Source organism: Trichophyton benhamiae (assembly GCF_000151125.1).
Source record: "Trichophyton benhamiae CBS 112371 chromosome Unknown contig00209.0, whole genome shotgun sequence".
NCBI lineage: Eukaryota > Fungi > Ascomycota > Eurotiomycetes > Onygenales > Arthrodermataceae > Trichophyton > Trichophyton benhamiae.
Genome location: NW_003315086.1, coordinates 275,257 through 300,265, shown reverse-complemented (window position 1 = coordinate 300,265; position 25,009 = coordinate 275,257). Strand labels below are relative to the sequence as shown.

At 47.0% G+C, this 25,009-nt stretch overlaps 10 protein-coding genes across 10 annotated transcripts; 4 read left to right on the top strand and 6 right to left on the bottom strand.

The window, feature by feature from the left end:
- Positions 1–711: 711 nt before the first annotated feature.
- Positions 712–1,510, bottom strand: ARB_02582 (uncharacterized protein; the record flags this gene model as incomplete). The annotated part of the gene is made up of 2 exons (XM_003011254.1): positions 712–1,270; positions 1,329–1,510. The coding sequence occupies 2 exons, from the start codon at positions 1,508–1,510 to the stop codon at positions 712–714; spliced, it is 741 nt and encodes a 246-aa protein (XP_003011300.1).
- Positions 1,511–3,902: 2,392 nt separating this feature from the next.
- Positions 3,903–4,589, top strand: ARB_02581 (uncharacterized protein; the record flags this gene model as incomplete). The annotated part of the gene is made up of 1 exon (XM_003011253.1): positions 3,903–4,589. One exon carries the CDS (start codon positions 3,903–3,905, stop codon positions 4,587–4,589), a length of 687 nt encoding a protein of 228 aa, XP_003011299.1.
- Positions 4,590–5,718: 1,129 nt separating this feature from the next.
- Positions 5,719–6,385, bottom strand: ARB_02580 (non-classical export protein Nce102, putative; the record flags this gene model as incomplete). Its single annotated transcript, XM_003011252.1, has 3 exons — positions 5,719–5,940; positions 6,009–6,275; positions 6,338–6,385. The coding sequence occupies 3 exons, from the start codon at positions 6,383–6,385 to the stop codon at positions 5,719–5,721; spliced, it is 537 nt and encodes a 178-aa protein (XP_003011298.1).
- Positions 6,386–6,949: 564 nt separating this feature from the next.
- On the bottom strand, positions 6,950–9,586 carry ARB_02579 (uncharacterized protein; the record flags this gene model as incomplete). Its single annotated transcript, XM_003011251.1, has 4 exons — positions 6,950–7,521; positions 7,605–8,159; positions 8,309–9,144; positions 9,222–9,586. The coding sequence occupies 4 exons, from the start codon at positions 9,584–9,586 to the stop codon at positions 6,950–6,952; spliced, it is 2,328 nt and encodes a 775-aa protein (XP_003011297.1).
- Positions 9,587–10,805: 1,219 nt separating this feature from the next.
- Positions 10,806–11,459, top strand: ARB_02578 (phosphoglycerate mutase family protein; the record flags this gene model as incomplete). The annotated part of the gene is made up of 2 exons (XM_003011250.1): positions 10,806–11,326; positions 11,390–11,459. 2 exons carry the CDS (start codon positions 10,806–10,808, stop codon positions 11,457–11,459), a joined length of 591 nt encoding a protein of 196 aa, XP_003011296.1.
- Positions 11,460–11,979: 520 nt separating this feature from the next.
- Positions 11,980–12,792, bottom strand: ARB_02577 (uncharacterized protein; the record flags this gene model as incomplete). Its single annotated transcript, XM_003011249.1, has 1 exon — positions 11,980–12,792. One exon carries the CDS (start codon positions 12,790–12,792, stop codon positions 11,980–11,982), a length of 813 nt encoding a protein of 270 aa, XP_003011295.1.
- Positions 12,793–13,315: 523 nt separating this feature from the next.
- On the bottom strand, positions 13,316–15,332 carry ARB_02576 (uncharacterized protein; the record flags this gene model as incomplete). The annotated part of the gene is made up of 4 exons (XM_003011248.1): positions 13,316–14,049; positions 14,112–14,202; positions 14,253–14,730; positions 14,863–15,332. The coding sequence occupies 4 exons, from the start codon at positions 15,330–15,332 to the stop codon at positions 13,316–13,318; spliced, it is 1,773 nt and encodes a 590-aa protein (XP_003011294.1).
- Positions 15,333–18,589: 3,257 nt separating this feature from the next.
- ARB_02575 (uncharacterized protein) lies at positions 18,590–19,556 on the top strand (the record flags this gene model as incomplete). Its single annotated transcript, XM_003011247.1, has 3 exons — positions 18,590–18,839; positions 18,994–19,133; positions 19,290–19,556. 3 exons carry the CDS (start codon positions 18,590–18,592, stop codon positions 19,554–19,556), a joined length of 657 nt encoding a protein of 218 aa, XP_003011293.1.
- Positions 19,557–19,831: 275 nt separating this feature from the next.
- Positions 19,832–21,221, top strand: ARB_02574 (O-methyltransferase, putative; the record flags this gene model as incomplete). The annotated part of the gene is made up of 3 exons (XM_003011246.1): positions 19,832–20,053; positions 20,129–20,656; positions 20,715–21,221. 3 exons carry the CDS (start codon positions 19,832–19,834, stop codon positions 21,219–21,221), a joined length of 1,257 nt encoding a protein of 418 aa, XP_003011292.1.
- Positions 21,222–21,598: 377 nt separating this feature from the next.
- Positions 21,599–24,661, bottom strand: ARB_02573 (NRPS-like enzyme, putative; the record flags this gene model as incomplete). Its single annotated transcript, XM_003011245.1, has 1 exon — positions 21,599–24,661. The coding sequence occupies one exon, from the start codon at positions 24,659–24,661 to the stop codon at positions 21,599–21,601; it is 3,063 nt and encodes a 1,020-aa protein (XP_003011291.1).
- Positions 24,662–25,009: the final 348 nt, after the last annotated feature.

Here is a 25,009-nt window from a genome sequence, read left to right as displayed (position 1 = left end):
ATAGTATTAATTTATTATAGTATTAAATATTTTAATACTAAAAAATTATCTATATATAAATTAGTAGAAATATATATATTTAATTAGAATATTTTAAAATATTTTTAGTATTTCTATAGTTCCTTAATAAATTAGTACTTTTTTAAATTATAGTTTTGGAATAATTTTTCTACCATTCTAAAAAACCCCCAGACGGCCCTATGGTACCTATGTCGGTTATCGGAATGGATTAACTAATTCCCGGGATTTTACAGATCACGTGGTCATGAAAATAGGTGACTTCCAAAGCCGAACACTATCGATCTCGCATATAGTTAATCCACCAATACTCAACACCTAATGATTTACACGCACAGCTCGGAGCGATTTGGAAGCAAAAGAGTCACTCTTATATACCTAAGCTAGCTACATGGACATTTGACAAAAGACAGAGCAAGCACTATAAAAAATATCCTTGACCCAGGATGTGTTTCATACATTTCCTCAGTTTCCTCCAGCAATTATATTAACAACCCCCCCTCCTCGACTGACAGTTGGACCTCTCTTATCACCAGGGCCGTCTTCCAGTCACATTATCTCGCTGGGTAGGATGGCAACAATTGACGTGATATTTGGTAGCTGTCTTATTCATTAACAATGGGAACGGTCAACTAGCATGGTGAAATAGGGAAACTGAGATTAACTGACCCCGTATTGATTAATTTCACTGTCTTAATTATGATAAATGCTCCACTGAGTATTTTGCCAGCCGGTTGTCACTATCTGGCAAGGCATCTCACCTGAGGCGCCGACTTTATCAAACCACTTGAACTTCTGGATGGACGTGTTGATAACGTCGATGATATCCTGATTCCCAACCTTGATAGCATGCCAGCCGGGGCCAGCATTTCTAACGCCGAGCGCGCAGGTTCCGAATTGGACAAGTTGATGCCACCCACCAACTTGAACGGTCCAGGTTCCACCGGCGGCGATGTTGGAGGCGATTTTCAAGCAGTCAGCAGCTAGAGGGGAGGCTGGTGAACTTCCGTTGGTAAAAGTTGAGTCTCCACAGTCATTTGCTGGGCTGAGCGCAAAAACGATATCAGGGTCATTGGGCTTCTCATTTGGAGTCTGAGGCGCAGGTGTGGTCGTGGCAGTCGGTGCAGCCGAGGCACAGGCAATAAGGGAGACAAGGACAGCAGCTGCGTTGAACTTCATTTTGAAGAGTTCCACGGTGCTTGAAAAGAGAGAAGAGTAGCTAATGAGGTCAATGTTGTTGATGCTGATAATACTATGCTTGACTTGTAGGAAACCACCCAGAGGTTTATATACTATTTCTTTCTGCTTACAATGTTAGAAATGGTTCCTTGTCCATCAGCATAACGTTGAATTCGCTTCCACCTAACATTAGCAAGCCAACAGCGAACCATCCTGATTCCTTTCCCAACCACATGCATAACAAGAGATTTATTCCCATGTCAAGGGTGTGGCCAACATTAATGAGAGCTTCTAAGTGATGCACGAATGTCATTGCATCAAATCCCTTGATAAGATATTCCCGACTAGAGGTGAGAGGGCAATCGGAATGCTTCCCCCGACCTTGTGCATAGCATTTCACTGACACCGATATCGAGGGATAAAATACCAACATTAATAAGGCCAGTCAATGGCCTCCCAGTGGCGCCCTCTGATTATATACATGCTGTTGGCGCATTAATCCCCACGTCAGGTTATTCATACCAACAACAATAAAATCACTTGAATGGCTTCCCATACACCATGCCAGCTAGTGTGTTGATAATTGCTATATCAAAATGTGGAATGCCAACATTAACTGGAGTTTCTGAATGGCTTTCCCGATACTAGTCATAGCTTTAAGTGCTCTGGTTTTCATGTAAGGATTCTAGATTGTAATAGAAACGTTTACATAGCTTTTTCGACCACTTGTGTAGCATCGCACTGAAGTAGAGTAATCAATGCTACAGTATGAATACCGGACACGGGTATATGCTGCCTTGTCTCCAGGTATGTCAAGATATATGTAAAATGTTGGCTGCAAGCTGAGACATGTGAATAGATTCTCCACCTTGAAACATATGGACTACTGACTAGAACAGCAAGGCATCAAAAATGGGTATCCTACCCTCTATCTATGTACATGAGATGCCTTAACTCCGGGATCAAATTAGAGAAGGTTCTAATTAACGACAGTGCCCTTACTTTTTATATGGATCAGATTAACACATCTAGAACCTCCGGAGAATAGGCATTGATATTACAAATAGTTTCTCGGTGATAGAATAACTAATTACTTTGGCAGCCGTATTGGTTCATATACATAGCTTGCCATACGAAGTGAAAGAGATAGTCTGCTGCACCATGATTGGAGGTACATGTGTCAGGTTGGCTCGTGGACTGGGGCAGTATTTTGATGGTCCTGCCGAGAAAAGTTGACTAACTAGTTAGTTAGTTAACTAGTTAGTTAAGGGCAACAAGCCAATGGGGGAAGGCCAAAAGTTAACTTAGTTGCCAAGGCTGAACCAAACTCTCGGGCCGTGCCGGATCTGCGAAAGTTAAAAGGTTAATTAATACAATAACACAGCATCATGCAGTTCACGAAGCCTGCATATCACCGTGCTATCTGGGGTAATTCCAATCTAAGGCATTTTATCAAGAATTTATAGAAGAAGCTGCTGGAAAAACCCAATTATACAAAGTGGCCTTTAGCAGTAATTGCTCTTAGCACTGCACTGTCTGTTAGTTAACTAGTAGTTGTTGGATATTCAGCAACGAAGCAGAACACGCTTTAAAGTGGATGAATCCTTCCAAAATGAACATTCAATAGTTGAGTTGGCTTCAAGCTTCATGGATTGTATTCTCCATCAGGTGGTAAAATCCCAATGAAAATATTAACCCCCCACCCCACCCCTCCCCCCCACCAACCCCCTGTTATCCGTACTCTATACCACGGCCACGAGAGTTGGAAAGTAATGGTAGGCATGGTTGGTAATGAAGCAATGACCGAAACCCAACCCGTTTTCCTCCGGGAGGGGCAGAGTACTCTGTATGCGGGCAGGGCAGGAGTGGGCCACGATCCTGGATGTTCAGTGGAGAAGAATGGATAATGACTCAAGACCATTTAATGAATGGGTCACTTAAATTTGGCCTATGGAAACATCATGCGGTTCCTGCAAACGTCGACAATGGCGCCAACATGTTAGCGTTGGTGTATACTTTTCATGCTGGACCCATATGTTTCACGCATTCACAAGGATTGGGCCAGGCGTTGGCGTGATCATGGATACACAGAGCAAGTTCAGACGGTGAACAAAAATGGCGATAACTCTTCATTCGCAGAGGTCGATTTCTGCCGTCGTTGCCGCCCAGCGCTCTCATTTGATAGTTACAGTTATATAAGCGGAGCACTCCGTACATAGTTTTATCTAACTAGACAATGGGAAAACCTTAACTATAATAGCTAATAATGGATATCAAGAAAATATGGGTGACGAATTTTCTTCCGCCGCCGCTCCCGGGGCTATTGCAGTCTTGGGGGGATCCCCTAGACAATGAGGGGGTTACGATATGGCCATCAGTAGTTATATAACATGGAGGGAGCTTGCTGTTGTGACTGCCTATCAAACAAGATGACACGAATACTCTGCCCGTCGAAACGTGTCCAGTCCACCTTTGTGGCCGGTATCTTACTGGTGCTTGGCTATTCCCTATACTACTGGCAGTTCATAAAATCGGTCCAAACACCGATCGGTACTGCTTCTCTCCTATGCGGATTTTGCTGGTATGAAGAATCTAATAGTGTGATATCTAGAGTCAGAACCTTTATATTTTTTCGATTTCCCCCGTAACGCAAGTCATGTTCACAAAGGGCTGATACTGGCGAAAACAAGAAAGGAAGACGTCCAATGGCTCCAAGAGTTCTGCGCGGAATTGTAAGAAGGAAATTGACGAAACTATTGGAATTTTTGCTTACCAACTACATGAGCTACAGTCAGGATTATACGCCTTTTATATACACTACTGAATCACTGCCAGAAAAGGGCTTCCTAGTACCGTACTCTGCGCCCGGCCGTGAAATTCAGGGTCGTGAGGCCGTCGCCTACCTAACTTTCATTGTCGATTACTACGAGAGTCTACCGGACTATCTAGTATTCATCCATGCCAACGAGAACCAATGGCACAACGACTTATTTGGCGGCAAAACTAGCAAAACCCTGAAGAACTTCCGTTATCAAGGTGCTGATTCCCAAGGTTATGTTAATCTACGCTGCTCTACCGATCCTGGCTGCCCTACCAGTGTGAATCCACGAGATCCCACCCTACAAGATACACGCCACAAGGATGTACGATTATATCTAGCGGATATCTATATGTACCTGTTTCAAGTTCCTTACGAAAGTGTTCCAGAGCATATTGGCGGAGTGTGCTGTGCGCAGTTTGTAGTAACGCGGGAACAGGTCTTGAAAAGGCCCAAAACAGACTATGAGAGGATGCTGAGCTGGGTATCTGGTACAAGAATTACCGACAGCTTTGGGGTAGGGTGGGTGATGGAGAAAGTCTGGCATGTTGTTTTCAAGATGGAGCCCATCTAGTAAGTAGAGTTCTGTTCCCTGAGCTCCCTCGGTTAGTTACTGAGTGCTTTTTTGCTCTTTTCCTTTTCCTTTTAATGGGTTGGCCAACTCTGCTTACAATATAAACAGCTGTCCATCATACGAGAAATGCCGCTGTGACAATTATGGCTGGTGCGAGACATAGAGACGGGAAATTTCGACTCTTGGATTTAACTTCTGTGATATATCTATTTATAACTAGTTTCCAAATGAAGAACTTCCAGAGAAACCCATTAAAAGGAAGGAGAGGCTCTTCGATCTCGCCTTCCGGAAGTTCAGGGGTGGATCCCTCAGAGGGAAATCGCGGCTGGAGGGCGAGTCAAATGCTCCTTCCTGGGAAGCTCCGGGTATCCCTCCTGCTCCTGCTTATCTAGCTGTTTGTTGGATACCTCGGTTCAAGGGGGAAATATCGTGCTTTTATTTACTTCCATACTATGAACGAATCCATTCTGGACAAAGATGGCCAGCTCCGATGATCTAATATTTTCTTCTATTCTGCGTTCTCCCTATTGTCGTTCAGAGGGACACCGTTGAATAAATTAGCCCATGCAGTTATCTACTTATTACCAATTCAACACGGACAGCGTACTACTACTGGGCTTTTGTCTCCTCTCTTGACCTTCTACTGCCGAGTAGCCCTTATATATTGTCAAATACGGCATCTTCACAAGAGAAAAGGATATTATTCTCTGAGTTTGCCAGTATATTATTCTACGAGAATGGACTAGCTTACGAGTATGTAGAGAGAAATGTTGATTAGGGCATGCTAATCGACGACAGGCATTATAAAACAGCAGAGTAAGGATCGAATGAAGGGTAAATATTAGAAATTACACAACCCACTTCAAAGGACAGGACAAAGCAAATGCTTTCCCCCATAATTACCAAGACGCCACTATACCAAGGTTTAGCTCGGTAGAGTCGACGGCAAGCAAAGATGGGGTAGTGTGTATATATAGACGCCTGAAAATCCTGCTATACCCGAAATTTTTCCATTCAAATCCCCTTCCAGTCCAAGTAATAAGCCGAAGCCAAAGATAATCTTTTACACCGGACGGATATAACTTGGATGGAAAGCCATTGTAATTGTAGCTTTGTGCGGCGGCAATCCTTATACCTGAGACATTGTTGGCGGCTGTCCACGGCTGGGTGACGTACGTTGGCGGTCTCCACCCCCAGAGAAGCGCTGCTTGACGCGCCAGAGGGAATATAGGGTTGACAGCAAAAAGGCAAACCACAAGAACCACAAGAAAGCAGTGGCCGCCTGTCCTTCACGGCATGTTTTCTCCCCAGACTTCGATCCGCTGCTGACTGTGTTTGTGGATGTGTAGTCCTGTTTTAATGTTAGAAGCCATTATCAAAGGGACTTGGCGCGAATTGGAGTGTTATCATTTCACATACCTTATTGGAACAGCTATGCACATGCTGTCTGGCCGGAAGGGCAATAGCTCCACAGAAGGCAAAGATACAGCAGAGAGCATCGATAAAGAACATAAGAATGGGATGGAGCATGATTTTGTCGCTGAGCGAAGCCGGGATAAGATAGAGCAAGGACAACAAGATGAATGCCGGTACGAATAGATTATAGTTGACCACCGACGAGCTGCCATGTATGGCGTCATCAATCATGTTTCCTATCAGGGCCATAACAATGACCGCAAGGGCAAGCTATAGATATGAAGGTCAGTTTCGATTTCTTGTTGGCAACAACAGACTTGAGGGTGGTATACCTGAATGAACCGAAGGGCAGCGCTGCCCCATTTCGCTACATCAGGCATCGTGAAGATTCTTTGGGCTGGCCTCCTACTTAGGGTATTCAATCTGGACCTAGTGAATATATCAGGAGATCGAGCGGAACAATTTCCAGCGTTTCAAGCGTCAAGCAAAGATTGGAGTGATAATATTCGATCGATTATTGCTATTAATCGCCAGTTGTAAGAAGCCAAAGAGGAAAAATTTCAAATCCATTTCTTGAACAGAGAGAAAAGAAGCCGGTCACGTTAAACAGACGTCATATGGCTCCATATAGAACAGGGCTTTTGTTTGTTTTGCGGGCAGTAAAAAGTTCTTCTATAAGCAACTCCGCTCATCTAGACCACGTCTGATATCCACAGTTTCGCTTGCGGGCGAGTCGCGATGCAGATTAGTAATAAAGTTGGCCACTTCGCCTCCGGAAAATCATCTATCCATGAGTTTAAATCGACGTCATCAGAAGATCAAACTGATGTCATGTGCATGCAGGCTGTTTGCAAAATTTATGTTCATTTTATAAAGATACAATATTGCTTGAAGGGGTTGGAGATGCTGGGAAAGAAAGCACACGCTGATATAGAGGGTATAGATCAACTAACAACGGCCAATTGTGCAACAAGATCTGATGCAACGTCCAAGAAGGGATAAGGACTCGTCACCTCTTTTTCCTTATTGCGTATTCGTTTGCTTATTGGTCGCCATTCTGTGGTGGTGTTATTTTCATGAGCAACTTGGATGACATTTTGATAGCCATCACATTTAAAGTCGACCATGTAGTTCTTCGACTCGATCTGATATAACTGAATGTCTATGAAAACCCACACACCGTAGGAGAGGAGGGCAGGGTGGGACGAGTGGGCTGACGATATTGCGGTGCCACCTGCAGCTGCCGCTGCCGATGTTGCCGTCTTATCCTCTGGGTGTAATATACCGCCTATCAGGCTAACGCGGCGACGGAACTCTTCTAGATCGCTGCGACTAGAGTGAGCGCTGCTTGATGGACCAGGGGCGAGAACGCCTTGCTTTAATAGCCGCGCACGGATAAACCATAAATCCTTGGGGATATAATAGTCCGGTGGCAAGTCAGGGTACTTGTGTTGCAATGCCTGTGGGAGTTCAGTTGTCATCTGTGGAGTTCTGCCACTATCGGAGTCATGTACTTCTAAAAGGAGATTAGCAATTGTGCGTTGGCAGATACTCCAATCTGGGAAAAAAAAAAAAAAAAAAAAAAAAAAGAACACCTACCAGGCTCGGCCGGCTGGATTTCCCAAACGCCCCCTTCCGCCCGAATAGCTTTGTAAAGACACAGCATTGCTTCATATGGTTGATTCCTAGAACGTATTCCAAACTGCCATTTTCGAGAACGTTTTGGCGGAGGGGCTGTAGCAGGTGTGGTGCTTGGTTTTTGGTATTGTAGCTTGTCCAAATCAACTTTGCTGCGTGAATGGGGCCGAAGAGACCGAGCAGTTGCCGCCTGTTCTTCGGGAGAACGCTCTTTGTTGATATCATTCTCAGATTCCTTGCCATCAGGCTGCAATGATCTACCTCGGCTTTCCGCTGATAATTCCTCTTCTTCATCTTCACCAAGCAGGCTCTTCTCGGCTCGTTGCTCCATTATCTGGTCGTGTACGTATGGCAAACTGGTGGGTAGAATGCGGACATGGCTTAATCGTTGAGTGTCTTCTCCGCCCCCTGCTGAAGGAGTTTGGGATGGTGTGCTTGATGAAGTGCGTGGCTGGTATGGCGTCAATGGAGCAAGCGGTGAGCTCTGAGCACTGGAGTCAGGGTTAGGACTTTGGCCTGGACGGTAAGATGGTGATGGGCCGCCCCCTAATTGCGCAGCCGATGGTTGGCCAGGCTCATTCTCAGTCGGGGCTGGATTAACGTTAGCAAAGCAAAGACTAGTAAAAACATGTGAATAATACCATATGCAGGGGATTGATTCTCACAATTCATCTGCATCATCTCATTCTCGACGACAATAAAGAAGGCATCCTTGATTGCACTAGGCTCAGGCTTCCTCAGAGCGTCCTGAATGTCATCCTTGCCATAGCCCATTCTTCGTTCAAGTTTGTTAACTGCATTCTCATGGATACGTTCCTGTATAGCAGCAGATCTTCCGGGTGCGATCTTCCGTGGATCAATTGCTTTATTTGGATCTGCACCAGTGCCAACAAAATCCTCGACGGGTGGTTGCAGGTACTTCGGGAGACCCTTTAAAAACCAAGGATCCTGCCGTATTTCGGGTATGGAAATTCGATGTACGGGATGAACTTGAAGCATGTGCCTGATGAGGTTGGCAGCACCCGTCGAGATATATGATGGCATATGAAAATTTCCAGCGGATATCTTTTTGAAGAGAGATGGAATGTAGTCGTCGTCAAAGGGTAGCTTCCCTACCAGAAGTACGTAAAGAATGACTCCGCAGCTCCATACATCAACCTCTGGGCCAGCATAAAGCTTGCCAGAGATAACCTCTGGAGCCGCATAGTTGGGACTACCGCAGCTCGTTTTCAAGAAGTTCCCATCAGTCATGATGTTACTCAGACCGAAGTCAGCAATCTTTACGTTCTTGTCCTTGTCGATAAGGAGATTCTCGGGTTTAAGATCTCTGTGAACAATTTTATGTCGATGGCAGTACTCCACTGCGCATATAATTTGCTGGAAGAAGATGCGGGCTTCGTCATCGTTGCACCTCCCTCTCTTTACGAGATAGTCGAATAGCTCCCGTTCAGCATACTCCAGAACCATGACAATATCCGTCTTCGTAGCGATTACAGTATACCTGTTAGGAAATAAAAAAAGGAGGCAGCCATTAGCATTTACTGTACTGTCACACTGCTGACGGATACTCCAACTTACAGTTTGATAATATGAGGGTGCCTTAAGAGTTGGAGATACTGGATCTCGCGCTCAACCCTCCCAACCATGTCTCTTGACTGTAGCTTCCGCCTCGGTATAATCTTGAGTGCTACCGGCCGCCCGCTAGCTCTGTGAGTGGCAAGCTTCACCTTTCCAAAGGTTCCTTCACCCAGATTTCTCACCGCAGTATATTGATCGAGGCGTTGCATGTCTCGAGCGGTGGCAGGAGACTGGTCAAGCCGTTCGTTTCCATGCCGTGGAGCTTGCTGCGGTATACTCGGGTGCCCATGAGGATTCCTATTCCTGTTCTGTTCGTACGAAGGAAGGGAGATCGAGAGATCTTCGTCGTCGAAGGCGGCCGACATGGTGACGGAGAGTATATATGACCGGATGTCTTCGGATAAGGGGAAATGGCGTTGTCTATCAAACTGGTGCCGCTACACCGAGGACATAGCAGATTCCATGGACTGGAACTCGATAAGCGGTGGGGGTGATGCGCGTAGTAAGCTGTTGAACTGATCGCTCAACGACTTTCCATTATGGCTAGGCGGGGGCGAACAGGCAGTGCGCAGTCTCTCGGATCTTGTTCAGTGTGACTATTCCCCAGTCAACCTGCAGGCTAGCATATGCTTGCTCTTCCAGCGATTGCGGTTGATGTCTGCTGGTCGTTGCAGAGGTTTCGCCTTCACGATGTTGTTAATCGCAGATGCCGACGGAGTCTCAAGGTTCGCAAGGGGCCAGGGACCTCGCTATATTTTGCAGCTAACGACGTCTTACCTTCCTCTTTAGAGTCAATCTTGCTTCTTAGTCATAGAGTTAAGCGCTTCTTGCCGATTGACGTTTTTGAGTTTTGACATGTCACATGACCATAGCCCCGCGCTTATCATTTGCCGCGACGTCAATAAAGTTGGACGCCGAGGAAGCTGAAGTTGGTCCCATCTTCGGAGATTTTACACAGCTAGTTAAGTCGGGTCATATATACGCTGAGGAGAAGGCGTGATCTGGACATTCTTTGTTTTACTTAGTTGTGTGACTTCTATTAGTAACTGGTATGTGTCGTGTTTATGGTAGTTAGCCTTATCTATGGTTCTTATCCGCTTCCGCTTTACCAGCCATTACTGTCGATATAACAGTTCCTATGGAAAGCCGATAAGCCGGTAACGGAACGGCTGCAGCCCAGGGACTTATCTTTTGCAAGCTCAGACAATGGGAGTATAGCTAATAATGATCAAACGGGTTTAGATTTTTGTGGTATAAAATCCTGACTAGAGTCGGGTGCTACTATATAGCCCATCGTCCTTCCATCCATCTTCCCCCGAGGTCCGCAGAAGAATTACTTCAAGCCACCCTTCACATAACACGCGCTAACAACGTATTGAGCGCTTCGATGATGTCTGACAAGTCCGCGGGAACGCCTCGTGTATATATATGCCGTCATGGTATTTATGTCCCCTCCCGACGCTCACTCTCTCAGTCTCTCTCAATTATGAGAACCGATATTAAACCAGATGTCTAGGAGAGACTGAGTGGAGCAAGAATGGTCAGCACACGGGGAAAACAGATATCGAGCTCACGGAGCGAGGAATGCAGCAAATCCAGGCATCAGGAAGCATCCTCATCGGGCCCAACAAGCTGATAGACCTCTCCAAGGTCGCGCACGTCTACGTGAGCCCGCGCAAAAGGGCATACCAGACTTTTGAGCTCGCCATCTCAGAAGCCGATAGGAAGTTATTGGTTGAGGAAGGCCGAGTTTCGAGAACCGACAGGTTGGCAGAGTGGGATTATGGTGACTATGAGGGCTTAGTTTCGGCTGATATACAAAGAATGAGAAAGGAGCGAGGATTAGATAAGGAGAGAAATTGGAATATTTGGCAGGATGGATGTGAAGGAGGAGAGTCGCCTGAGCAGGTATCCGAGCGGGTCGACAGCTTGATCGAAGAAATTCGTCGAATTCAGGGTCCGAATATCAACGGAGAGAAAGCGTGTGATGTAGTCTTGTTTGCGCACGGTCATCTTCTGCGTGCCTTTGTTAAGAGATGGGTGAATATTCCGCTTGAGTTTCCGCTGGCTATGATGCTTGAACCTGGTGGCGTTGGCGTCCTCAGGTAAGTTTTTGAATGCCGTATAGCCCTTCATTCGATTGTACAGTTCTGACTCTTGGTTGTCAGCTATGATCATCATGATATCAACCAGCCTGCCATTCTTGTTGGAATTGGCCTTCCATCCCCTCCAGTTTAAGTACCGGTAGAGTCGGATCTTTATAGAAACGTCAATTAGAGACTTAGAAAGGCCATTGATGTATATCAGCGCGTAAATAACGTTATCAGCTTAATTTTGTGCTTGAATCTCACTCATAATAAAACAGGTTTGGTACATTTGAGTACCGACGCCGTAGTCGTCCGAATAAAGGCTATTGTACATGAAAATATTGCCTATCAGAAACTCAACTTTTTCGTTTTGTTTTTGCGTGGCTGAATTTCGTCAAAAGAAAAGCATGAAAGCGCCGATATAACACCAGAAGTCAATAATCGAAGGGTGTGAAAGAGGTTTTTTCGCATAGAAGGATCAAATGAAATATGGCTGTGAGAAGAGTCGGGAGATTGTCCGTGGAAAGTAAACACCGAATAACACCATGCTAAGCCAAAAAATAATGGGGGAAATAATACAGTAGAAGGGTCCACGAGAGGTGGAAAGTGGAGGTCCAAAAAGAGACATCCAGGTATCGACGTAGCAGATGTCAGAGAGCGCCATGAAGCAATCACTCCTCATCATAATGCCCTTCCTTTTGGGTGCCGTTTAGCCAGACTTGCTTCCATGGGCCCCCGTGGGCTGGGATGCCCTCTCGATCCTGTCTCATGCCTTCCACGACACCAACTATGCCGCCGTTCCGAAGCCTCTCGAGGACAACATTCATGCCCTGTTTGCTGCGAAGAACAGCATCTCGCGTCCGTTTCACTCCAATGAGCTCAATTGTCCGTTGAATGCCGGCAGTGGACCAGGAAGCAAAGAACCCTTTCTTGGGAGCCTCGTCGTCAACGGTGGTATCCTTTTTCGATCGACCAAGCATATTCTGGCCCAGGCGAGACTTGAATGTGACCGTGGTTTTCACCGACGTACATTCGCCTTTCAGGTTATCGTCAATGCCTAGGCCGCCTGATAACGCAGACAGAGAAGGAGAGACAGATGAATCTGTATTTTCAGCACGACAGCGATGGTATTCCTGCCTTTCAACCACGCTGAGAACCCCCGTCCACTCCATATTGCGAGACTCTGTCCGCATCCATCCTTCGTTGACGTCAATGACACTGGTCTCGAGAATCACACTCTGGCCCGAGTTGTCCGCGCCACCAATTCCCTTGGGCAGGAGCTTCAGCATGGCCGAGGGGACTTTGGACTTCTTCAGATGCAGCCTCGTCGTGTGCAGTCGTTTCGTGACCGGGTCGACATACCGGTCGATCACGTCTGAGGCTAGGACATGGCGAGAGTAAGGGTTGGGATACCGGAGGAAGTATGCAAGCGTAACGGCCGGAAAGGAGTAGTCGTAGTTGAAAGTGTTCTCGAAGAACTTCATCGTTTCAATGCATCAGCATCCTTTGGAAGGGGCAATCAGCGAGATGTCGGGTCTCCTAACCGACGTCCTTTGCTTAGTGGCCGTTGGTCGTTGTTTGATCGTGGATAGTGCTTCTTCTTCTCCTCGTCGTCGCTTCGTCGTCGTCGTCGTCTTGTCGTCTGCTTCATCTCGTGCTTTTCTTCCTCTTTTTTTTCTTCTTCCTTCCGGCATTGCGCTAAGCCGCATCAGGCGATGAGCGGGGATGTTGACTAAGCCATCACGTGATAGGACATTTGGGGCTTTTTTTCTCGACGTCGCGACGTCAAGAAACGTTCAACTTCGACATCGACATCGACATCAATACGACGGGTCTTGACATGTTTCTACTATAAAAATAATACTTTTCCATTACAGTGTGCAGCTAAGGAAGCTTCAAAGGATTGATAATTATTATCCATGATGATGGCTTTCAGTCTAGTGATATCAGTACATTTGTTCTGATCTCCTGCAGAAACATAGTTAATCAGCATGTTACAGGAGATGCTCAAGGCAAGGAGGTCGTGTTAAAAAGCCGGTTTCCGGTGTCGGTAGAGCCTCTGCCTGTATACTTGTTCTGTGATACCCGGAGAGCAACGACAGTCACTTTTGCTCCGTAGCGAAGCTTTTGCGTGAGCGCTCGTCTGGAGATGCATTCTGCCTGAAAGACACCAGCAACCACCACAATGCGGACGGTAGAGTGTAAGATTTGGATCCGTCCTAGAAACTCGGCTACTGTCTTGCCGCTATTGATCACCGAGTCAACTATGATGATGGTGACTTTCCCCTGTACATGGTGAGGCTTAATATCCTCTGGAGATTTCACATGAGGAAAAGATGCCTTGGGAAAGCTCTCCCAAACTCCACGAGCCATAGGTTCTCCTGCGCGCATCACCGCCACAATCAGCGTCTGACTTTCGTGGTATAGCTGATGACCATTTGTCTCATGGCCCAGAACATGTGGAATGGAATACTCGTCAACGCCAATAGCCTCAGACAAAAATTCAATTGCCAGATACTTTCCCACGGACATATGAGCTTCGCAGAGATTTGGACCAGCAACGTTTGCATTTTGCATTTGGGTCATTAGCAATTTAGCTGCATTCTTTTCCGTCGCATGAGTTAGCTGAATGGAGGGCGGCGAAGGAAATGGAACAAAGTCCATGAAGTCCGCGCCGGTAATATCCAATGAAGGAAGTCTCTTGAAATCAAGCGGCATTGGTGTGGTGGGAGGTAAAACAACTTGCTTCAGGCGGATACCACCACGCTCGATAGCCTCAACCAAGACGCATCCATGGACTTACTTCTGGTTGCCTCTGGCCCAACCACAACGATGCCTCTGTCTGCAAGCTTCAGCATTTCCAGGTCTAATGGGCTGTCACCAAACGCCCAGATCTTCATATGGTACTTGTTTTGCAAATAGCTGACCAATTCCCCTTTCACACGCCCGTAATGACCGGGCCTTCGGTAATCCGGCCACTTCCAATTATTTTCACAATGCCAGACAGCCGTTCTTTCTCCAAAACCATTTCCCACACGCGTTTTATGCCGCATGTAATGACAACAGCTTGAACATGCTCTTGTTCCGCTACACGGTGGAGTAGACAGACAAATTCAGGATACATGGATACCCCTGCAGCCACCTCGCTGCAAGACCTATCAAACTCTTGGTCATCGCCTGACTCTTCATAGAGCATTGCAGCCTGGCAGAAAGCAGCGTATGAATACCCTAATTTACTGCTGAAAATATCCTCCAATGAGGCGCCTTTGGCCTTCGATGAGCCAACTTTTTCCCAGAACAATGCCCCGGTATCCTTTTCAGATAAAGTCTTGTCTGCATCCAAGACAAGCATCATCAACGGCGGTTTGTCACCAATAATGATGTCTAGACATGCTTTGGCACGCTCCAGATTGAAGCTGTTGCTATTTAGTTGGAACTCATGTAACAAGTTCGCTACTCTGCTCTGCATATCCGGTCCAGGTGCAACACACATGAACAAAATACCATGCTCGAGGCAAAGTGGACGAAGCTGTGATATTTCCATCTCCTGTCACATATGTAGCTCCTCTGTGCTGATATAAGGGCGATCCCGAGTCGAGTCGAAAGCACGGCGCTCAAATAATACCTCAGTCGGAACATTCAAGTAAAGGATGTGTGTGTATGTGTCGAGGTCATCTCTAGTAATCACCGGGGGCCCAACTTTGCCTTCATTTTCTTCGAAGAAGCTGAAATGGCCAGAGACAATAGCTGCCTTTCCACTTTGGATGCACGTCATCCGGATCGAGTCAATTGCCGCTTTCCGTGATGTCATCTGTCGTTCTCTGCTCCAAGCTTTGAACTGGGCGAGGCCTCCAGGGGTTACTTCATCGATAACCTGTGAGCCTTCATAAAACAGGAAATCATCCTTGAGGGTCCTCCTCAGTTGATTCAGCAGGGTAGTCTTCCCAGAGCCAGAAACTCCGTATAATCCTATGACCACAGGCCTCTCTCGAGCCGAAGATTGGATTGTTTGTGCCAGTGCCATCGCCATCAGGATGGGATCCCTACCTGGTCAGCCCGTATTGTTAACCAAAAAAGTCTGGAGAGGAGAGGGATGCAATCTCGCTTCTGTTTGAGCTAGGCAGATTCATCAACAATGATGTTGAGGTAGAGGACACTATCACATAGTGCTGCTTCCTAGCGGTGCTTTATATGTCACCTGAGATCTTTAGAGCCAGTTTCTATTGCTACTCTGCATCAAAAAGCTGCAATAGTCTTTGACACAGGATACACTAGAGGTACACGTTCTGCAAGATGCCTAGGGATAATGAAGTAGTAGGCGGAAAGAAAGAATAATCAACCACTTATATTATATCTCTGCAGGCAGGCGATTACCTGGTCCTTGCATAAAAGCCGGGAAGTACTCCCCCCCCTTCCAGAAAAGCAAACTACATGAAGAGGTTGTTCAACTGCCATTATCATCTCTCAGCCTCTTGGACCGGCTAAACAGCGAGTCTGTAGCCACCCGCTGCCCACCCTAGACTCTTTCTCCTGGGAGGAGCATAGTTACTTAACTACTTTGTCTACAGTACTGCACTCTCAAAAGGACTTTGACTCAGAATAATAGTAAATGCAAGGTAAATACCAGTAGCGCTAACTACCTCCTGCAGTTAACGAGCAACTTGACAAGCTCAAACCGCCTTTGCAGCTGCGACAAGCGAAAAATTGGCTCTTTTCTTCGTTAAAGCATCTGTATAAGCATCATACGGATCGAAGTAATCCCTAATGTCTGCGAACTCTGCTAACTGTGGGCAGGACAGATTCATAACTAACTAGTCAACTCGTTACGGAGCAAGCCCCTGGCCTCATTGCCAATCCGATTTCTAGTTAAGCCTAGGGATTGGCAAGCATATATATAAGTACGGAGTAAAGAGTTTCAAGTCCAGCCACCCTCTTCTTCTACGTCCATCTTTTCTTCGAATAATACTGCTTGAATCGAGTGGCTTCAGAGATGGGCCTAAATTCACGGGAGCCATGGCTTTTCAAGCTACAGTCTTCAGAACCATTTATCATCTTCGTGATCAATGTTGCCATGTTTACTGTACGGGAACCGAATGATTCTGGGGATACGATAACTGACTGCTTATAGGACACCCTGCTTTATTCCTTGATAGGTTTTGGGTCGTCGGTAGCAACCTAGATTTTTATCTGACGATTCCAGATTATACCCGTTATCCCAAAGGCCCTGGTTTCACGTGCGGGAGTAGTGCAGGACGATGGTATGGACTCTCCAATCCCTTTTTGAGGCTCAGAGATTAGATGCCAAAGCTGCTACGGTCCAGTTTTGGGTATCGATACTTTTAGCTGCATACGGTGCTACGCTTCTATTGGGGTCTTGTACGTTCCTTTGGAGTATACAACATCGACGACGTCATGGACTCTAACCTAGCAATAGCTCTCTTTGGGTACCGCTCCGACCACTTCGGATCGCGGAAGCTTCCATTTACCCTGGGACTTGTATCACTATGCTCGTCGACAATTCTATTTGCAGTTGCACGCACACCTGCAGTACTGGTTATTTCCAGGGCCTTTCAAGGTCTCTCTTGTGCGGCGGTTTGGGTGGTTGGGCTAGTGCTACTTGTCGACAACATTCCTCAGCAAGGCATTGGACAAGCTATGGGTTATACAACCGTTAGTATGACAATGGGTGGCCTTCTTGGACCGATGCTCGGGGAGTATCGTATGGCCTTTTGGGGTACTATGGTGTCTTTATTTTCCCCACGCTGCTGATTATTTTAGATATCATACTGCGATTTGCTTTGATTGAGCAGTCTGGTATATCCTCCCTTCTCCTCCCTTCTCCCTCTTTCTGCCTACCGTCTACTGATAGTCTTAGTTACTAAACAATCGCTTGAGTGTGAGTCGTCTGGGGCAGAGGATGCAGCACGAAACGCCCAGGGCACATCAGCAGACGCCAATCCCAATCCAAACAACCAAAGGAAAAAAGATGAAGAGGCGCCTCTCCTATTGGCTCAGCACCCTGGGGCCAACGATGGCCCGAAGTCGAGTGTGCTCCTCCTCATGCGCTCTTCTCGTTTACTCGTTGCTCTGCTTTCTGCGGCGATGCTTTTTTGGTTCTGTCGAGTTTGGAGACAGTATCCCATAATAATAACGCAGAATTTCGTGCTAATTTTTCAATAGACCGTCCCACTTTTTGTCATGGACAGATTCCACTGGACTCCGAGCGGCGCTGGGTTGATTTTTTTTTCTTCCCGTCTCTCTCACAGAGATGGTGATTTGATCCATTATGGAAGTCTAGTGGACCGATTTGGAGCACGACGCCCTGGATCTCTCGCTTTTGCAGTGACAGGAGTGGCTTTATTTTCCCCGAGATTTATTCTGCATAATAACATTCCCGAGAAAGTTCTCATGGGCGGTCTGTTGGCAATTGTCGGCCTCGGCATAACGGTAGTCCAGATCATTTCCATGACTGAAGTTTCTCAAGTGGTCATTGATTACGAGGCACAATCTCCGGGTATCTTGGGTGGAAAACCCCCTATGGCTCAGGCTTACGCACTTTTCAACATGGCCTACGCAAGTGGGCAAATGTTGGGACCAGTTGTCGCAGGGTCTCTGCAGATTCGGACAGGGTGGAGCGGGATGACGCTCTTTTTTGGGGTTGCCAGTGCATTGTGCGCGTTACATATGGGCCTTTGAAGCGGTACGCTGTCGAAGGTAGAGGAAGGTGACGAGAATAACGGACCCGATCGTCAGGCCTGATTAATTTGCTGTCGCTTTAACTTGCCGCGGAGCGTATGTATGTATAACTCCCATGTTCAAATGTAAAGTATATAAGTTCAAATAACTGCCGTATTCTGGTCCACTCTCTGATAATGACGGCCATTCTTCACACGTATGGAGAAAGTACGAGGTAGTTATCTTATATCAGTATTATTATAGTACAGCGATTCTCTTAACGACACCTCAGGAGCTTTTATGGAGAAGGTTAGTTTTTTGACATGTGCAAAGTTAATGTGAGGACCAATTTTTGAGAAACTTTATTCAGCACTGGCACAGGGTTTTAGTGAAACAGCGAATGTTACGGTAACTATTCGTCGTTGGTATTTAAGTCCACTTGTTGACTCTGCACTCTTGCAAGGGGGTGGTAATGGCGGCTGGGTGCTGCATTCCGTTTGCATTCCGTTTCTGCATATGGAGTATGTATTATATACTCCATATATATAATGCGTTGAATTCTCGTCTCTCCATCAAACTAACGTGTTTCCGAACTCCATTCTCACCATGTCTATCCAACCGGACATCTATACAACACCAGCCCCTGCTGCAACCATGGCCCAAGAGGGATCGAGCTACTATGACTCACCATACATGGTAGAGTTCTACAATCTCAAGTGGGGCAAACCCAGCATGCCAGACATGGGTATATACTGGAAAATTTTCACCGATGCAGTCACCCAACACAGAGAAGCGGCACCAGACAAGCCCTTCTCAGTTCTCGACGTCGGAACTGGTGCCGGTCGTGTGCCAATCGGTCTGTTACAGCGTGCCGCAGCCGCCTCGTTCGATACTCGTAACATTCGAATGATCGGACTAGACAACGCGCAGCACATGCTGGATTTAGCGGCTAAGCTAGAATAAAAGACAAACAACAATACGGAGTACTCCCCCTGTTACCTGGATTTTAGGCAACGCTCTCGCACTCGACGAGCTTCCCACCCTCTTGCCGCTATCAGACAAGCATATAACTATCGATCTCCTTGTCTTTGCCTTTAATAGCGTGTGCCATATGGAGCGGGATGGGGAGCTCGCGCAGTTTTTCCTGCAGGTCAGTAAAGTGCTCACACCAGGCACGGGACGGGCCTGCGTAGGCCTTGCCGATTGGTTCCTCCTCAATCCAGGGGAGGATATGAAGGTTCGAGCTGAGAGCGAGGAATTACCACCGCTAGAGGACGTCCAGAGTGTCGACTTTCCTGGAATTTAGTACCATACTACCATGAACCGGATGGATTGCCAGGGCAAACTGTGCGTCTGTGGGGAAGATGTACAGGTCTTCCAGCAGCTGGATGATGGCAGAGACAAGGAAATTGAGGTCCATCGGGTCAGACACTCACTGCGCTGGTTTACAAAGCCCGAATTCTCGACTGCAATTGAAGCGGCAGGGTTACGGATCGTGGAAGTGAGCAAAGTGGATGAAAGTGAAGAAACTGCCGGTTACGATGATAACGTTTACATCTTGCAGCGTGCGTAAATTACAATACATAGAAGACCCACTTAATACAGAGTTTACTCAATTAGAGTTAAACGAAGTTAAGGTTTACATAAACTCTATCTTTTCTCCTGAAGTTTAACTTACAAGTGGGGAACTAACCTACTTTTGGGACGGAGTATGACGCGAGTAAATAACTGGCTATACTTATGTTCAAGGCTCTGCCGTTGCGTGGTGTATAATGAAGAGAGCCTACACTCTGTACGGAGTACGAGTACAAAACCACAAGATATTGTAAGAATCGGAGCAAAAACAGAATGGACGAACTTTCCAAATCAGTTGCCTTGAACGCAAGCATCCTTTCTGCGGAGCTTCGGGATAAGGGCCTACCTTCTCTCGACGATGAATCGTTCCCCGTTTCCTTTCCCCTCCTCAGCCCCGAGGGCTCTCGCGCTCGGTTTGAGCTCATATCCGCTGCACTAGATATTGTGCGGCTGGCTAGTGGCCCATCGGAATTTCTAGCAAATCTAAGCTTGCAGGTAACTAGCTACATTCTACGATGGAGTGAACCAGCGAGAGACACATAAAGAGAATGAGCTGACGGTGCTGGTCAGGGCTTCGAACTCAACACCATTGGAGCTATGATAAAACTCGGGGTTCCCCAGCAAATCCCTCTTGATGGATCTGTTTCACTCAGCTCTCTAGCCCAGTATGCCCAAGTTGAAGAGCAGCTGTTTACTCGTCTCGTGCGATATTCTATCGCCGTCGGTTTTCTATCCGAAAAGACGCCCGGCCAAATCAGCCACAACTCGGCTTCATCTGTTTGCGTACGTGATCAAAACACTACTGATAGCATTCTATCAAACCTCAATGTTGCAAACCCGGCGTCTGTGAAGATGGTAGAAGCTCTCAAGCTCAACCCTGCAGGGACTGATACATCAAGGACACCCCTCAGCGTTGCTTTCGCCCAATCTTTGGATGGTGCAGAGAAGTTAGGTACCATGTGGGATTTCCTCCGCGATCACCCGGAAGAGGAGGTTCGGTTCCATAATTCCATGGCTGCCACACATTCCACTTCAATTTACTCGTGTGAACATGTAGCCCGAGGTTTCGACTGGAATCAGGTCAAGTCAATTGTTGATGTGAGTGTCTCGAAAAGTTATTATCAGAAGCCCACACTCTAATTGGTATTAATGTTAGGTTGGTGGCTCCGAAGGACATGTAAGCATGGCAATAGTCAACTCTTACCCTCACATTAAATCAACCGTTCAGGATATAGGGGAGGTGATCGCCACCTCCCGTCAGCAGCTTCCTGCACAGTATAGCCAGGCCATTGAGTTCATCGAGCACGATTTCTTCCAGCCCCAACCTGTGCAGGCGGATGCGTATATTCTGCGCTTCATCTTACACAACTGGTCTGATGAGGAGGCCAAACGCATAATTGGTGGTTTGCTGCCAGTACTGAAGCCCGGTGTTCGGGTGCTGATTATCGAGCATGTCGTTCCTGAAAAGGGAACTGTGCCACTCTACGTGGAACGCATTGTGCGCAATATGGACGTAACCATGTTTGGATTACTGGCTGGAAGAGAGAGGACGGCTCAGGATTACGCAGGTATTTTGGGCAGCGTGGATGGGAGATTGAAATTGAAAGGAAGTACATGTCCAGACGGAAGTGTGGTCACTATCCTAGAATTTATTGTCGAATAAGTAGTTAACTAGCTCATTAACAAACAATAGCTACGACTACAGTAGAGGGCAAGGGGCTGTTAAATCGCAAAATGAGACATTTTGAAATTAGAATAGTAATTCGTTTGTTGGCTAGATTACAGCTTTATTTGAAGCCCTTATACGGGGACTAACCAGAGCCTTTTTCAGCTGCAGTACGATGCTAAATAGAGTACGTATTCCCATTTTTGTAGAAACATAAAGTTGAAAATCTATATCAAGCGTCGTAAGACATCTACCAAAAATATACAACAAATCCTTTTACATGAATTCCTCCAACATCCCTTGAATCACATCAAAGATTCAACTCCATGTGATGTCCAAATTTAACGATATCACTTTCTTGTGCCCTCATTCACTCATTGCTCCATTTTCACTTGGAGATGATTCAAATATCTCTTCATCAGGTCCCTGTCTAGAATCGGAAACTCGAGACCACCGGGGAAATTGGCAAGGGCTTCCATGGTGTTGGTTGTCTCGTAAACGGGCATGTTTTCGTAAAGTTCCCATCGGGTCAAGCCGTTCTTCACCCTCTCTGCAAGCATAGGCTCCAGTGGTTGCAGACGTTTAGGTGGATTTGCGGATAGTCGCTTAACCCACTCCGTGTACGAAACGCCCAGCATTGGACCACTGCCGCACTCACCAACCATGTCCATTGAATCATCCATATCAATGGAGGTTTCCCTACTAGGGGGGACAATGTGATAGGCATGGCCTAGAGATGACCGTGATGAGGCAATATGTAAGATTACAGAGTTGACATAATCAACGGGGACGAATTCCTTGCGTTGGTTCGGCAACTGTGGGTAGCAATTCATCTCCTGACATGCATGAATCAACCGGCTAAAGAAATCATCCGGATTGCAGGCACCCGTTCGACTATGACCAGTAATGAATCCTGGTCGATAAACGGCAATAGGAAATCCACGATCGATGAGTCGGCGTAAGAGCTGTTCTGCGACCCATTGGCTTTGAGCATAACCATGGTCATAGGGGAGGGCTTCGAGGTGTGGCAGTAGGGATTCATCTTCCCGTACTCTTTTCACGCCGGTCACAAAGCCAGTTGGTCCGAAGCAGGAGATGCTTGATACATAGTGTACCGCTTTTGTCCGCCCTTTGAATGCCAGTTTCAAAACATTCAAGGTACCCAACGTGTTGGCAGGGCGGTGCAGAGAGTATGGCTGAGTATAATTGACGCGAGCTCCTAGATGGAATACTACGCTGGCCCAATTGGCAATCTCCTCAAACCGGTCTGGTCCCATGCCTAAGAAGTCATCCTCCAGTGTACCAGGCAGAGCTAACAACTTTTCAGAGAACTTGTCCTCCCAGAGATCATACTTGGCCATTGCGGTGCGCAGACGCTGTAGACCAACTGTTGCGTCTTTTGCACGTACCAAACACCCGATCTGACGGACATGGGGCATGCGTAGCAAATCTGCCAACATGAATGATCCCACAAACCCGGTGGCTCCAGTTAAGAAGATACGACCTTCAGTGTCACGAGTCCAGTCGATTGCCAGCCCTGCTGTGCAAGAGAGGCCATCCGCAATCTTTGTATCGGCTACCCACAAGTCACTCTCGTTACGAACTGTCTCGAATTGGCCGTTCTGGCGCTCTTGGATAATTGATGTCAGGGCTTCCAGGGTTGGGTTATCATAGAGAGTCAGCAGAGACACTTCGGAGCCAAATGTGCGACGGATCTGGCTGATCAACAGTGACGCTTGAAGAGATGTTCCTCCATGGCTGAAGAAATTATCGTCGTCCTGGAATGAATCGGCAGGGGATGCAAGAATGCAAGCCCAAAGGTCAGCGAGTATCGAACGGGTGTCTTTGGGCCCATCTTTCGGCTTTGATAGTGAATCCACCTTCCATCGCTTGCAGTACAGCTCCGTTAACCCTTTTCTGTCCACTTTGGCGTGGCTATTGAGAGGCATACTGGCGATCAATTGCAGCTGAGGAATCATATAATCCGGATGAATCGTGCGAAGGACTGCCAATGCCTCCTCAACCCCCACAGGCTTAGAGCTGTCCACAGGTACAGCATACGCGACTAGTATTGAACCGGCCCCATCCTGGGGTGGTTCAATTCTCATCGCCACGGCATCGGAGAAAAAGCCAGTTTTCAGGAGCCCGGCTTCGACCGAGCCCAATTCAACTCGGAATCCTCGGATCTTGACCTGATGATCAGAGCGCCCAACGTAATCAATCTGTCCATCTGGCCGACGTCGGACGATATCACCTGTTCGGTACAACCTGATGGGATCACCTGATGCTGTCACTAAATCTTCAACCGTTGTGAAGGAAGCAGCATTCTTCTCGGGTTGGTTGACATATCCCGGGGAAACACCAGCGCCGCCAATCCAGAGCTCGCCTTCATCAGTTGGGTTATCATTATCGTCAGCTACATATGCAATCGTGTGACCAATCGGTTTGCCGATGCTGACGGAGCCAGCTTTGATGTCCTCGGGAACGATCTGGTGAGTCAAGCAGAAGATGCAACACTCGGTTGGTCCATAGGCATTTATCAGCATCTCTGGAGGGCCCTCGTCGAAGATCGTTTTGATGGCGGCGACATTTGCAGCTTCACCTCCAATAAAGCAGATACGTAGCTTGGAGAAGGCACGCGGATAGGTAGAAGCAGCGAGATTCAACAAGGCAGTTGTGGTGGCCATCACGGTAATTCCAAGCCGATCGATATGCTCTGCCATAACTGGAAGATCCAGCAGAGCCGTTTTGCTTAGAACCGCAATAGAAGCACCACGAAGTAAAGGAGCCCACACATCAAAAAGAGAGACATCGAAACTGCTATTATTGACGTGTGCAACGACATCATTTTCCCTCACTGGCTCAAAAGGAGCATGGAAGACAACCTGTAAAATTGACCGAGCTGCGATCTGTACTGCCTTCGGCTCGCTGGTTGTCCCAGAAGTATGAATCAAATGTGTGCGATGTTCTAGGTCTGTTGAAACTGGATATTTGTCCTTGGCCACAGCCACGAGACCTTCGAGAGCAAATTTGCGGAAGGGAAGATCTCGATCTTTATTGCTTTGGTCAACCAGCAGAAATTGGGCGTTCAGTCGTTGCAACCGGCCCTGTATTTGTTGGTCTGGAAGCGTTGGATCCATTGGGACACAGCTCCCGCCAGCATAGATAATAGCTAACTGGGCAATGATATCGTTGACGCCATGCTGAACGACTATTCCCACTGGCTCTTCGAAAGCGAACGATTCTTGTAGCAGTTGATGAGCAATATACGAGGCTTGTAAATGCAATTGGTCATATGTGAGAGAGATTCCCACGTCAACAACTGCAGTTGCAGTAGCATTTCGTCGCACCTGGCCATAGAAGAGCTGACCCAGGCCTTGATTCCGGCTAACGGCGAAATCGTATTCCTCGGAAGGGGATGAAGCGATGGAAGGCATTCTATCTAATGATACCTGCCCAGGGATAATGACAATGTTGAATTGGAAAGGGCACGGTGTGTTGGAGAAAACTCAGTAATAAAGAATCAAAGTAGATAAAAGGGAGTTTCAATCAGGCACTAAATAGTTTGTAGGTAAAGGGGTGTGTAGATCGGGCCAATGCAAAATATAAAACGACAGTGTTTCATACTGGAATTGAGAGACCACGGGTTGGCCAAAGCCGGAATTACACGTTGATGTCATGGCAAAGCAAAGCGGTTTACTCTGTGCCGTACCTTTGTCCACTTTCAACATGCGTGATACTGTGAGTGGGCAGGATTCAGTCTCCACGTAATTTACACGCTGAGG